General features: G+C 44.5%; 2 protein-coding genes across 3 annotated transcripts in view; one reads left to right on the top strand and one right to left on the bottom strand.

The window, feature by feature from the left end:
* Nucleotides 1-505: 505 nt before the first annotated feature.
* On the bottom strand, nt 506-11,557 carry casp9 (caspase 9, apoptosis-related cysteine peptidase). Of its 2 annotated transcripts, none has more exons than XM_076984012.1 (11): nt 11,457-11,557; nt 4,915-5,047; nt 4,357-4,555; nt 4,159-4,242; nt 3,996-4,054; nt 3,722-3,898; nt 3,515-3,604; nt 2,677-2,824; nt 1,943-2,131; nt 1,176-1,285; nt 506-923 (listed from the first exon to the last, which is right to left on the bottom strand). In XM_076984012.1, the coding sequence occupies exons 1-11, from the start codon at nt 11,540-11,542 to the stop codon at nt 816-818; spliced, it is 1,383 nt and encodes a 460-aa protein (XP_076840127.1). In that variant the 5' UTR covers nt 11,543-11,557; the 3' UTR covers nt 506-815. The 2 variants fall into 2 exon arrangements, with proteins under 2 accessions (XP_076840127.1, XP_076840128.1); XM_076984013.1 differs by lacking the exon at nt 11,457-11,557 and adding an exon at nt 5,322-5,466.
* Nucleotides 11,558-11,868: 311 nt separating this feature from the next.
* The window catches only part of plekhg5b (pleckstrin homology domain containing, family G (with RhoGef domain) member 5b), a 43,126-nt gene continuing 42,066 nt past the window's right edge, over nt 11,869-12,928 (top strand). Inside the window, 1 exon segment of the mRNA XM_076984007.1 lies at nt 11,869-12,643. Within this exon segment, the coding sequence (XP_076840122.1) occupies nt 12,520-12,643 (124 nt within the window). The 5' untranslated portion in view covers nt 11,869-12,519.

The raw sequence follows: 12,928 nt of genomic DNA, 5'->3' as shown, positions 1-12,928 counted from the left end.
TGGCAGACACACACCTGAGCCGTGCTGCTGACGAGAATAGCAGATGAAGTTGTCGAGTCTTTAAAATGACAAAACTGCTGCATGCATTGTGTTACTGGACCACCATCATGCTCCAGACCCAGACCCTGACCCAGCCACTGGCCACTTCAGGGATAAGACTAACCACCTTCTTTTAACTGAATAAATCTGCAAGCAGCAGTAAAAAAGAACTCCTGACGAAAACAGTCCCAGACTACTTAGCTCTTGGAGCCATCTGTTAGATACAGGCGTCCTGGGAATACACCATGTCACAAGTACTTAGCTGAACTAAGTTCTTCATTTCACACATACTGCTGCAAAGCACACTTGCGAAGTCGCTTCTCACACTCACACAGTTTTAGCAGTGTCTGTACAAAGCACAAATGCCAGGCGGTGGTCATGACAGCGTTTCTGCCTCTGATGAGCCAATCAGTGTGAAAAAACCAACCACAACCTCCGCCCCCACGAAAGAAACCCACATTAATAATTCACTCTAGTTCTAGTTTGAATTTATTAATGTAATCTGTGTGAATCAAACCTTGTGAATATAAAACATTGATATCAAAACATTAACAGGCAGACAATGAAGACGGTCAAAGAAGGATTAGCTCAGTATGGTGGGCATGATGCTAGGCTTGCTGGTTTCCTCTATAGTTCCAGAACCAGGCGACTGGAGCACCAGCCATTAAAACCAGTGCCCAGCACTGCAGGTTGATCCCGATCTCCTGGATCAATCATTGTGGGAAGTGAGAATTACAGTACTTCTGTTCACTGTGAATCATGTCTGATTCCATTAGTCATGCCTTGGAGGTTTGGAAGTAGAAAAGTTTGCGTAGAAAGTTGAAAGACCCAGGCATCTGTTTGTACATGCCTTTAGCAGATATCTGAGAGACTTCGTCGTTGACCTGCAAAAAATAATACATGCATAAATATATACAGGATTGCAGACATTTCAAAAAGAAAATTACAGTTATTAATGACCGTGTGTACTGAAATTACATTATAAATTTTTAAGGACAGGCCTTTGTTTGAATAATGACTGTACTATCAAACTATTTGGTGAACAGTAAAAATTGAAAACTTGGTAATGGTAAAAGTAAAACGACTATGATCATACACCAATCAAGAGATGAATGAATCAAAATAAAATGGCCTACCATCATCAACATGGTGACGAGGTCATCAGTGACCGCATTCATCTCCAGGATGCAATCAAGAGTCTCCACATACCAGGAGCCGGTATTACAGTCTCTCCAGGACACGTATCCTGCAGACAGAACCAGTCCAGCATGGCTGTCAACCACCGACTGTTCTCAAAACCTTTCTGCAGTTTTAATGAGTTCAGTGATCTTTCTCAGGGGCATATTAGGATCTTGATATAAGAATTAATGTAATTGTATGGAAAATGGTAGTAACTGTACTGTACACTTATCAGCCTTTTAAATTTTTTTTACAAACAGCTACCTTGTGCAGGAACTTAGATTTGCCCTGCTCACATGCATCATTTGACAACCACCTTGTTGTTCTAGTCGGTTTCTGACCACAAGACCACTGCTGACAAGCGGACCAACTGTTCTCAAAACAGCATTAACACTGCCATAGTAGTGGCATGGCTGTGGGTGTTATCACTGTCGCTAGGGTATCAGTGTAACAGCTGAGGTGAAAATGTTCCGACTTCCAGAAATATCCAGCCAACGAGGGTCCAGTGATGAGCAAACCCACCTCTTCTTCCTACAGAACCGCACTTTAAACTGCACGCCACACACACACACTCCAACCATACACCTACAAGGTATTTCATGAATACCTTTTGAGTGTGCGCATTCTTGTAGAATGTAACCTGACTGTACCGTGATCCATAACAAAACGTACACGTGCACACACACACACACACACACACACACACACACACACACACACACACCTGGAAAGGTGGAGTAGGACACCAGGATGTCACTGGGAGTGGGCAGGGTGGCTCTGGCGTCCGGCTCGTCGGTCAAGCTGAGGGAGTCGGAGCTGGAGGAGGAGGGGATGGCGTCAGTCTGCTCGTCCATCCTACCCCCCACAGGCTGCACCTCGTCCGGGGACACCTCGAAGCCCGTGTCCTTCTGATCTGCCCACACACACGCACTAATGTTGAGAGTGACTGTATTTCAATCTGAGTTTGTGAAAACATTTAAGTAAAATCAATACACAGTAAATCAAAATGAACACAGTCCTTAGTGCTTTGCGCTAAATCTTTATTTATGTGTCTAAAACAAGAAACACAACAACGCAGATAGATACTTGTCACTCTTTCCGAAGAAATGAACCGGTAAAGGTTTGTTTATGTAAAGCACATTGAATACTATGACAAGTACAATTAAGGTAACAACAGGCTCTGTCTGGTTTCAGTGGGGAACTGATGAAAGCCAAATGCTGATTGGTTAAAAGCACTTTGCACAGAAAGGAAGGAAGGAGAGACAGCAGGTCCTGCCTTGTCATGATTCTGTGGTTGTTTCTCTAACAGAAAGTATCTGGCACATCTCTGAATTCCCCTCCCACTCTCCACATGGGAGGCCCGACTGAAACACTGAAGCCATGTGCCACTGCCATCTGGAAGACAAACGACCAGAGCTAAAAGCAGGACTGTGGGACAGCAGGGGGTCCCGCGCTCACCTCCTCCACAAGCCTGGATGAAGAAGAGCTTGGGCTTGCCCTGCAGTGAAGGACACCTCTTGCCATTAAGGTAGTCGGTCATGATCTGAACTGAGACTGGGAGACCGTCCACCCCATGGACAGCGCCAGGAAAGCGGTTGTTGTTTGACTGAACATCAGAAGAGACACATTATAGAAACAAGTTTTAGCGTTTTCTAACTGTACAAAAGTTCAAATGTCAATGTTAATCAGAGAACTACATAGTATATATGAGGAAAGAAATACATTACATCAGACCATTTATCAGAAGGAAATGAATACATCACAAAGCATTATGTAAATGTAATTACTTGCTTATTCAGAAACAATCAGCTGACAAATTTTAGTATAACATGATATTAATATTTATCTGAACCCGACTGGTGTTCTTTTCTGCTGGTCATAATCTGTCCTTAATGGACACCATGTTCGAGCACAGAGGTGTCCATAAGTGCACATGGCACCAGGACACCTCAGGCCGCAGTTTGATGATCAATTTTGTAGTCGTGTCGTCGGACTTGTGTCCGTTGTGTCTTGGACACGCGGGTAAAGTGAGGAGCTGAGCTGTCAACACCACCTAGTGGCGAGTTGGATCAGATGGCGGGAGAAGACGCCAGACAGATCTGGCAGACCCAAACGTATCGTGAGGGTTTGCTTGGAACGTCTGGCAAAGGAACCTGCCAGAAAGATCTTCAACTCCCACATCAGGCAGAGCTCCGAATGCACTGTGAGGGAGGCCGGAGACACGGAGTCCGAGTGGACCATGTTACGTGTCTCCATTGTCGATGTGACAGATGATGCAGCATTCTTAAATGCTTACCTCAGTTCCATGTGACAAGATGACCACCACACAGCAGTCATACCCGGAGTGATCTGTACTGGACAGTACAGACAACTGATGTTTTATTTCCTGTCAATAGGCCAGAAAGAGGTCAGCCCCAGAATTCAATCACAGTGTCATGGAAATACAAAACTCAGTTCCTCCCAAAGGCACATGTTTCTATCCTGATAACGCAGAAGTGCTTACTTTACACCTCAGGTTCCTTTTAACAGTAACACAAAAGTTGAAAGATTCAAAACGCTTCCTCAGCTTGTCACAGTCAATATCAGACCCGGTCCGATTCTTCAGGTCTGAGGCGGGGTGAAAATCCACATTGTTGATGATCAAACACATCCCACATGGGTTGGCTTCCATCTTATAGCACTGCATATATACATATGAAATTGAAAACCAGGATTTATTTACAGCTGTAAATTAAGACACGACATGATGGCTTACAAAACTTATGGGATCAGTTTACCTGTATGCTCTCACGCCTCTGCCTAGATGGCCTTGGTGTTATGCCTTCATCTGCCGGAGCTACAGGAGTAGGAATATTCTGCTTAGTCAAAAAAACTCTGCTATTTACAATGGTGTGCATTCATGCCCCAAGTGTGCATTAAAACATGGAACCCAGTACTTACACAGGACAGGAAGTGCTGGTTTTAGAGGCACCAGCTTCTGAGAACCATCACCTCTGTCTGGGTTTTCACGATGTACAGGATGTGCTGTTGAATCATGTTACAGCAATAATGAGGAACAGAGGTGTCTGTATTTTTGGAAAACAGTAGTTGTGCAGTACATCTCCCTCTGAGGTAAACTATTCCATAAAAGACACTCACGGCGTGGGAAAGGGACAGTAGACGGTAGAACAGGAAGGGATGTCGGCACGGTAATGGGACCTCTGCTCTCTAGTAGATCGGCCAAAGTTTGATGGCCAGATTCGCGAAGACACTCAACAAACGCGGGAAAAGCTGCCCTCCCTCTCATCTGCAGGTCCTTCACCAGCTTCCTGGCTTGGTCACGTCTGGTGCCAGCGCACTGAGAAAGGCAAACCAACCATAATCAAGACATGCCCAAAAATGTCCAGGTGCAGTGTGCAAATAAAGAAAGTAAAGAATCTATAGCTAACTACTGTCAAATTCCCTTAGCTGAATCCTAATAAAGGAAAAATGCGTTTTGAATGGGTGCGGACAATCAAGTAAACATTTACAACCACTCAAACAATATGTGTATTGTGAAACGCGTGAAAATATAACATTGATCCATGAATCCGCCCAAAACTTCCCAAACCCCCTGAAACCCCAGGTCTGGAACAGATATCTTAAGATCTCACGATGGTCCATAAATGTCATGATCATGATGTGAGGTGTGCAGCAGACAGCGATCTCCTCCCACACCTTGATCTCCTCCACCATGTCTTCAGTGAAGATGCCCCTCGACAGAAGCCCATCGTAGACCTTTGAAGGATCTAGATCCCTCACGATACTAGTCCTGTTCAGCTGAAGAATGTTTTTATGCCTAGCATCCATTCTGTGAAGAAAACGTAACGGTAAGCAGGAGTTTAGTCCCGGTGCCGTGAGAAATGTTAAACATGAACTAGAAATAAGGAAATCAGATGTGGACAGCCAGCCTGCTGGTTCACGAACACCAACATTAGATTTAACGTTTAGCCTGGCAGCCTACGACACAAACATGCTTTATTACAGACAATACGACATGGCAAAGTAGAAATTGTCACAGCTCAAGTGAGCCAAAAACGCGATAAATTAAAGCTTAGCTAATGTTGTGTAGTTTCATGACTCACGTATTTCTTCCGTGTTTACACTGCGAGATAACCACACTCGCACATGCGCAGTGGCGTTAGGAATAAGGAAGAAAGGAAGAAAGAAAGAAAGAAAGAAAGACCAAAGGTTTTCTGGTGTTTAAACAGAACGGATGACCAACGAATATCCTGTAATGCCTAATTATATTTCTGACTGTCGTTTGAAATATTTATTGACTTGTTTTTATATTGGCAACGCATGCGCTCTGGACAAGCGGATCTATGGCGAAATGTGGCCACTAGATGGCGCGCTCGAGTATTTAAGGATGTTGATCAAAACAAGCTTGGTGGGGATATTTACAGAACCATTATTTTGTTTGTAACGTTGCACTTTGTAGATTATTATTTTAAATAAGAATGTTATTATTATTATTGTACGAAAAACGATAGTGTGACGATGTTAAACTGAAAATATGTTTCCAAATCTAAACCAATTGATCACTTACACAGTCAAAGTTTTCCAATAGCTATGTTTAACTAGAATGTATAATTAAAAGAGGAAAAAATAAATAAATAAATACATAAATAAATACACTCTTGTTGTGACAGTGACAGTGTTGGCAAAACGGGGTCTCAGCAAGGCAAACCGACGGTGTTTAATAACTTTCCAGAGGTGGATATTCCAGGTTTAGAAAGTAAAAGTCCTTCCCAGGATTTTACTCAAGCTTGTTGGATTTTTCTAATTAGTGCAAGTCAGGTAAAATTAGTGGAATCAACACAATCCAGGAAGCCTGAGCAAAAGCTTGCACTTTTACTTTTTGAACCAGGAATGCCCACATCTGTTAAAAAACCCCACTATGCATGCTTTAAAATATGCTAAATAAATAAATAAAGTATGCAAACCTGTAAATCTTCCTTTCAGAAAAGTTATCAATCAAATATGTAGCCTATACGTTACAATAAATGCTTAATCCATAGTCTATATCAGGGCTGGTGTTTACTTCTTATTTCTTGCAAAGACTGTTAAACAGGCTACAAAGGGCCGGTTTTAACTTTCAGATCTTGAAATCGGCTAGACTGTACAAATAACAATGTTAACATTTACTTTATACGCGATTTACTATTTTAATCAGCAACAGGCAATACTGCCGCTGGCGCCAACACACAGTGCAGTTTTCCATTACCTAGAGGGGCTCGGAGACCCACACACTGTTCTAATCGCCCCGCACGCGCTCTACCGCGCGCTCTACCTCGCGCTCGCGACTTCAACGGGAACTGGATGAATGGGGCAGGACTTGATGGCTGGAGCGAGCAGGGGACTGGTAGAAACGAGGGGGGTGAGGAACCCGCGGTTTAAGCCCTACAGTAACCAACAAAGCAAAAAGAAAGCGGATCGCAGGCGCAGCTGGAATACGGAGCGCGAGGACGATTCGAAGCGAAAGAGCACGAGCGCGCGGAGGCACGAGCGCCGCGAGCGGACCCGCTGCATGCAGCCAACTCCGTGCAACAGGTTCGTGCGAGTTCGACTCGTTGCAGTTGCTAGCAAGCAAATTACTTGGAAGGTTTAGTTGATATTAAAGTCGTCAAACATATCGGCATCGAATGCATTGAAAAACACTTAGCTTAAATAGTTTTTATTTCCAAAAACTAGCAAATTGGCTGAGTGGCAGCTGTAGGAGAGGTATGGAAACCTAAACAAAGAAGAGAGTGATGTACACGGCGTCTTCCCTTCGCCAGGATCTAGTGACCTTCAGCTCCACCTGATCTCCAAACGGCCCGGACATGCAGTGCTAAAGATCCGGACGGGTTCCAGCACCATGAATCCAGCTCTTCACAAATCTCCTCCAAGGAGCTGGCTGGGGATTCGGCTGCGGCTCAGTAAGACTTTTCTTTACTCCCCACCGGTGGCCCGGTTCACTCCAACGGTAGATTTCTCGTTTTCTTCGCTTGGTTTTTTCGTTCACTTGTTTTCTGTAGACGTTCAATTAGTTTTAGGGTTTGTTAAACGCCTAAACGCTAATACCTTAATACTGAAGTAATTATAGTGTACTAGCTCAAATGTTATATAACCCTCGCGGGTTTACACTCAAAGGTTCACTGTATAGGACGACATATATGGACTAATAAATCGGAACAGAAACTTTATTTTTTTATTATAACTTTTAACATATGAGATAATGCTCGTAACAAAGATATTCTAGTCACCCGCTAACATACATATTCATACCTAATAAATTTCTATTACCACGGATTAGCTATAATGTGTGTGTGTGTGTGTGTGTTTCATAATTGCCTCTTTAATTGATCGGCATCTATACAAACTCTTTAATGAGTGCCTTCTTGTAGTTGAGTGTGTTCCGGCATGACACAAGACCCAACCCTTGTTCATTAGAAAATACAAGAAAATCTAAGTGTGTCTTATGTATACTAATTTAAAAAGGAGACAAAATGCATATTCATCCAGAATAAGCCTGGTTCCAGACTAAATGACTTCATGTTGAATACCCTTCACCATGTAAATGCTGTATTGTCCAAGTTTGCCCCATGTTTAGCCTCTGTTTACTCTTTACACAAGGAAAAGTTTTAGCTGGTGTTCATATATACTTTGTTGATGAAATCAAAAGACTGGACAGTACGCTTTGCCATTGTAAAACATTTAACTATGTAGATAGATGTCCCAGGTATACAATAACCACAGCAGGGATAAGATTAGCCTGGGTAACCTGAAATAGCATCTGTCAAGGCTGCTGTTGTGGTTTATATTTAGCCACCCATTGACTAGAGTGCTGCCATGGGATTGTAAGGCATGGATGGCTAATGCGTGCTCTTACTGATCCAGGCATCAGGGAATCGGTCCTGCTTGATTTGCAAGTCTTTCTGCAGGCATGTGCGTAATCTACCGCAGTGTAATCTACCGCAGTGTAATCTACCGCATGGGTAATCTACCGCATGGGTAATCTACCGCATGGGTAATCTACCGCAGTGTAATCTACCACAGTGTAATCTACCGCATGGGTAATCTACCACAGTGTAATCTACCACATGGGTAATCTACCGCATGGGTAATCTACCGCATGGGTAATCTACCACATGGGTAATCTACCGCATGGGTAATCTACCACATGGGTAATCTACCACATGGGTAATCTACCGCATGGGTAATCTACCGCATGGGTAATCTACCACAGTGTAATCTACCGCATGGGTAATCTACCGCATGGGTAATCTACCACATGGGTAATCTACCGCATGGGCAATCTACCGCATGGGTAATCTACCACATGGGTAATCTACCGCATGGGTAATCTACCGCATGGGTAATCTACCGCATGGGTAATCTACCGCATGGGTAATCTACCACTCGTATGTGTCTGTTTGGTCTGTATATGGACATTATTTTTAATTTCAGGGAGACATTGTTGTGTTCTATATATAGTCAAACATACAAGTACATATGGGACAAAAAATATATGTATATATATTCTGCAAGGCAAAATCTTTGAACAGGTGGTGTTTTTTGTTTGTTTGTTTTTCGCAGTGATCCCCTACCCCCAAAATATTCAATTTTTGTAGGAAATACTCGTATGGTTTTATGTCTTACGTATGGTAATGAGGGCCCTAATGTTTCTTCCTTTAGTGTTTAATACAACAGCAGTGATGCTTTTCTGCACAGCAACACCGTGCTGCTCATTGTGAAGAAAACCTTCAGAACATAAGAACAGTGGTGTGTGTGAGCATGTCTCAGCTGGTACGGAGTTCGATTGGTTCATTGCTTTATGCAGACTTTGTAAAGGCAGGAGAAGTGCTTCATATGTTAGATGGGCAAGTGTTAGAAAAGCTTGCCTAGCCCTCCTGTTTTCCCATATTACAGTGTCTACTTTGTATACCGTGGCTTGGCACCATTTATTATAATTCACCACGTAGCCATCTTCAGTGTAACTGACTAAAGGCTATTCCTGGTAGATTGCATGGTTACACCATGTCATTGCATCTGCAACCTAAACCACACACACACACACACACCGAGTCGAAAGAGGGTGAAGTCATGGCTGTGAACACACTTCTCCGTCTGTAGGCCCTCCCTCTCTCCATCCTCTGCCTCTTTCTCATGGTCTTTCCCTCTATCACTCTTTCCACGTAGAGGACTAGACTGATTTTTAAACATACTCCTCCACCCCGACGTTCTTCCCCCCAGATAAAGTGGCGGTCACGCAGCTATTAGTCTTATTTGAATGGTGGGGATTAGTGGGGTTTTTTTAAAAGCAGTGAACTTGCATGAAGATTCTTCCTATGACAGCTGCTGTGCTGCTGTGGAAGCCCGAGGGGCCGTGTGAGCTCCTTCAGCTCCTTCCCAGCTGTGTAACGTAGGCCATTATTTAGCCAAACCCCATGCAGGGGCATTGGCCAGGGAACCTGTTTGGATGTTTTGGCAGGAGCCATCGTGAGCCATAGCATATAAAATGATTTTACAGACTACACAGGTTTGCTCATGTGCGATCTCCCGCTGTTTTCATTCTTAGTCACGTCGCCTGTTGCTGCGTTGCAGTTAATGCGGAGTTTGATGTTTCCTTAAAAAGTCTGCTGACTTGGCAGGCCAGTAGTCAGCCTGCTCGTGTGCTTGGCTGAACTGGCTCTGTAACGGGGATGCAAGGGAACGTTTTCTCTGTGAAATAACCCCCCCTCCCCCCCAACCTCCCCTCCGCACACTCAGAGGAAGAGACTTACTCTTTTAACGCTTCACGTCTCTTTTTCACCGGCCCACGCCCTCACGCTCCGCGTTTGCGGGCCGGCCGCTCTGCCGCGCCACACCGAACCGCTGATGAAAGGAGGCGTTGCTCACGGGTCGTGCCATGACACCTTCTCTCCTCTCCTAGACTGCCATCCTAGTACTACTTTAGCCCAGGCTGGGGTCCACACCCGTCTTATGACTGTTTAGGAACATGGCAGGCTTTCATTAATGAGCATGCCCTTGCAGGAAGAGCTGTCTAATACCAGCTCGCATGCAGAGAGACAGAAGGCTTGTCTGTTGTCAGCTTTTCATGGGGTGAACACCCATGGTAATTTCAGCCATGGAATCAACAATTAAAGGATTTTAGAAATTGAGATGGAGAAAGCCACTGTAGTTGTGGTTGTTCTCCTGCGTGAATGAGCATTATGGGTGAAGTACAGTTTTATTTTGTCATTGATGTTTAATGAGATTTTTGCAAGATTATTGCAAATCCTTGGTGAAGATGAGTACGTGTTTTACCATACTGTTGTCGATTTTGATTAAGCAGATTAAATGAATTAATTAATTAGGTGGCACATTTGCTTCAAAATGAGCATGCAGGTCTCTTGAATCGGCTCAACAGAATTGGAATAATGGTGTCTCATAGCCTGAGTGTGATTTGAAATAGAAAATGACTACCACTGCATCTTCAGTGCCCTTTACTCTGTGAGAGGCTCTGGCAGCTTCTGTGTCAGTGAAACGTTGGTCCTCAGGTAGCACCCCAGGTACCCCTTTCAGGAACAGCTGAGAATGCAGTTTGGAAAGAATTAGACCACTGGGGGAATCTGGATCATCGTTTATGAATAAACAAATTCATAATTTGCATAAAGTAATTTGCATAAAGTTGCAATAATTTGCATAAAATTGCAAAAAAAAAAAAAAAAAAAAAAGATTGGAGCACATCAGCGTGGATTGAAACCACGTGACTCGTGCACCTGTGTGGTTCTGAGGGGATCGTCAGGTTGCTGAGGGAAAACCCAGAATTTCTGCTGACGTTCAGCTGTTAACGGATGTCTGCAGCTCTTCTGGGTCTGGTGCGGAGCCGTGAGGCCGGATCAGATCGCTACCATATGTGTGCGACGGCGACCTCGAAGCGCCAGACTGCCTCCTGTTCCACCCTCTAATTTCTTAGCCCCAAATTGGACGACGGAGTCGCTGTGTGACACTGTTCCTCCTTTCCCGGACTAGCACAGGGTGTTCTCACCATGATGATTCAGCCCACTTCACACTAACAATGAATCAACTTTGCTGTAAAGTTAGCGAATGCCACGGTGAGCACACGACAGCTTTGTCCCAACTCTCTGCAGCATTAGGAGACTCTAGTCCTCCATTGAGATCTTAACACCACCAGAGTGAGAAGCCCCCCTCCTCCCTACAAAAGTGTTTTCTTTGCAGGCCGTCCCGGTTACCTCAGCGTGCTGGTCCTTTGACTGCGTGGTCCCTCCGCATAAATGGCTGAATACAACGGCCCAGTCACGTTGCGTTCGCGAGGCATAAATCCATCAGCATGCAGACACCAGAGTGTGATGAATGCAGAAAAATGTCAGGCTTTTACAGTCCGTGCAGAAGATGGAAAAAGTTCCCAGCCGACGTAGGAGGTGGGTACAAGAGACCTTTGTCCCACCTACACTGGAAGGCGGTGGCTCAGACCGATGCGTTTCATCTTGGGGTGAATGCAACATTTGTTTGGAAGTGTGGGTCGAATGGCTTTTATTGACCAGCCCACTCTTGTGTGGGACACTACACAGGCCACCAATCAGACCTCACTGGAGCCAGCGTTCACATTCGAGCCTCGGTAAATACGCTACACAGTCAAGAAGGGAGTTGGAGATCAATGAAGAAGATGCGGCGTGAATTTATTGTCGGCGAAGGGGTGAAATGAAGGACCGCTTCAGAGTTCAAAGTCTTTTTTTGTTGCGTGTGTTCTGTTTTAAGAAAGTCTTGGATGCCCTGGATTGTGCAGTCCCTGTCCAGTGTGTGTGTGTGTGTACTTTGTTCGGGAATTAAACTACTTGGCTTCACATGGAATTAACAACAGATGATGGAAGCAGTAACACGTGCTCTCCCGAAAGTTATTGTCAAGTATTCCTGTGAAATTGACGCCAGGCTCGTCTTGGACGCGAATTGTGGGCCGGGGCTCTGGCTCGGATACTCACCTTCTCTGAACTTACCAATGATGGATCTTGTTCAAAGGAAAAGTTTAATCGACACAATAAAAGATGAAGTAACCGTGCAGGTGCCTGTTTTATAGTGAACCGTTTGCCTTTCCCCAGTTTGGTGAAGGTAGGTTCTGCTGGGATGGGATGTGATGTGTTTTGTTCGACGCTGAAGGCTCTCTTCCAGTAGCCAGAAGCAAACCTGCGTGTCCCGTCAGGACGGGACGCTTTAGCGGTTGATGTCGTCAACGTCAGCTGAGGTGCTAGGAAGCAGAACGTTCCCTTTTTTTACTTTCGCAAACCTCCGGTGTTTGCCATGTTCCTCTACTGGAAGAAGAGAGGGGCCTACGAGCTGGAGACCCCCACCTCCACCCAAACGGTGCGGTTTCCAGAACGCTACTCCTGCTTCTCCTCTCTGGAGCTCGTCCCTGATCCGTATGGTAAGGACAGGTTTGGTTTCTCTCAAAAGATCTCTAACGTAGCAAGCACATACTGTCCACTGGGAGTCATTCGTCTTATTCAAATTTGCCTACTGCCACGACAATAGGAAAATATTGGAAGCTAAGTATGTTTTCTAAAGTATAGCCTATCTATGTAAATTCAAGATTCCTTGGTTTGTGAGTTTCCATTACTCCCTCCGTCACTAAGAGTATTGGACACACTCCTTGTGTTTGGCACACAGGCTCAAGATCTACAGGCATCATTTATGAAAGACAAATGTCAGT

The sequence above is a fragment of the Brachyhypopomus gauderio genome, chromosome 21 (genome assembly GCF_052324685.1).
Source record: "Brachyhypopomus gauderio isolate BG-103 chromosome 21, BGAUD_0.2, whole genome shotgun sequence".
Lineage (NCBI taxonomy): Eukaryota > Metazoa > Chordata > Actinopteri > Gymnotiformes > Hypopomidae > Brachyhypopomus > Brachyhypopomus gauderio.
This window is presented reverse-complemented; position numbering and strand designations above follow the sequence as displayed.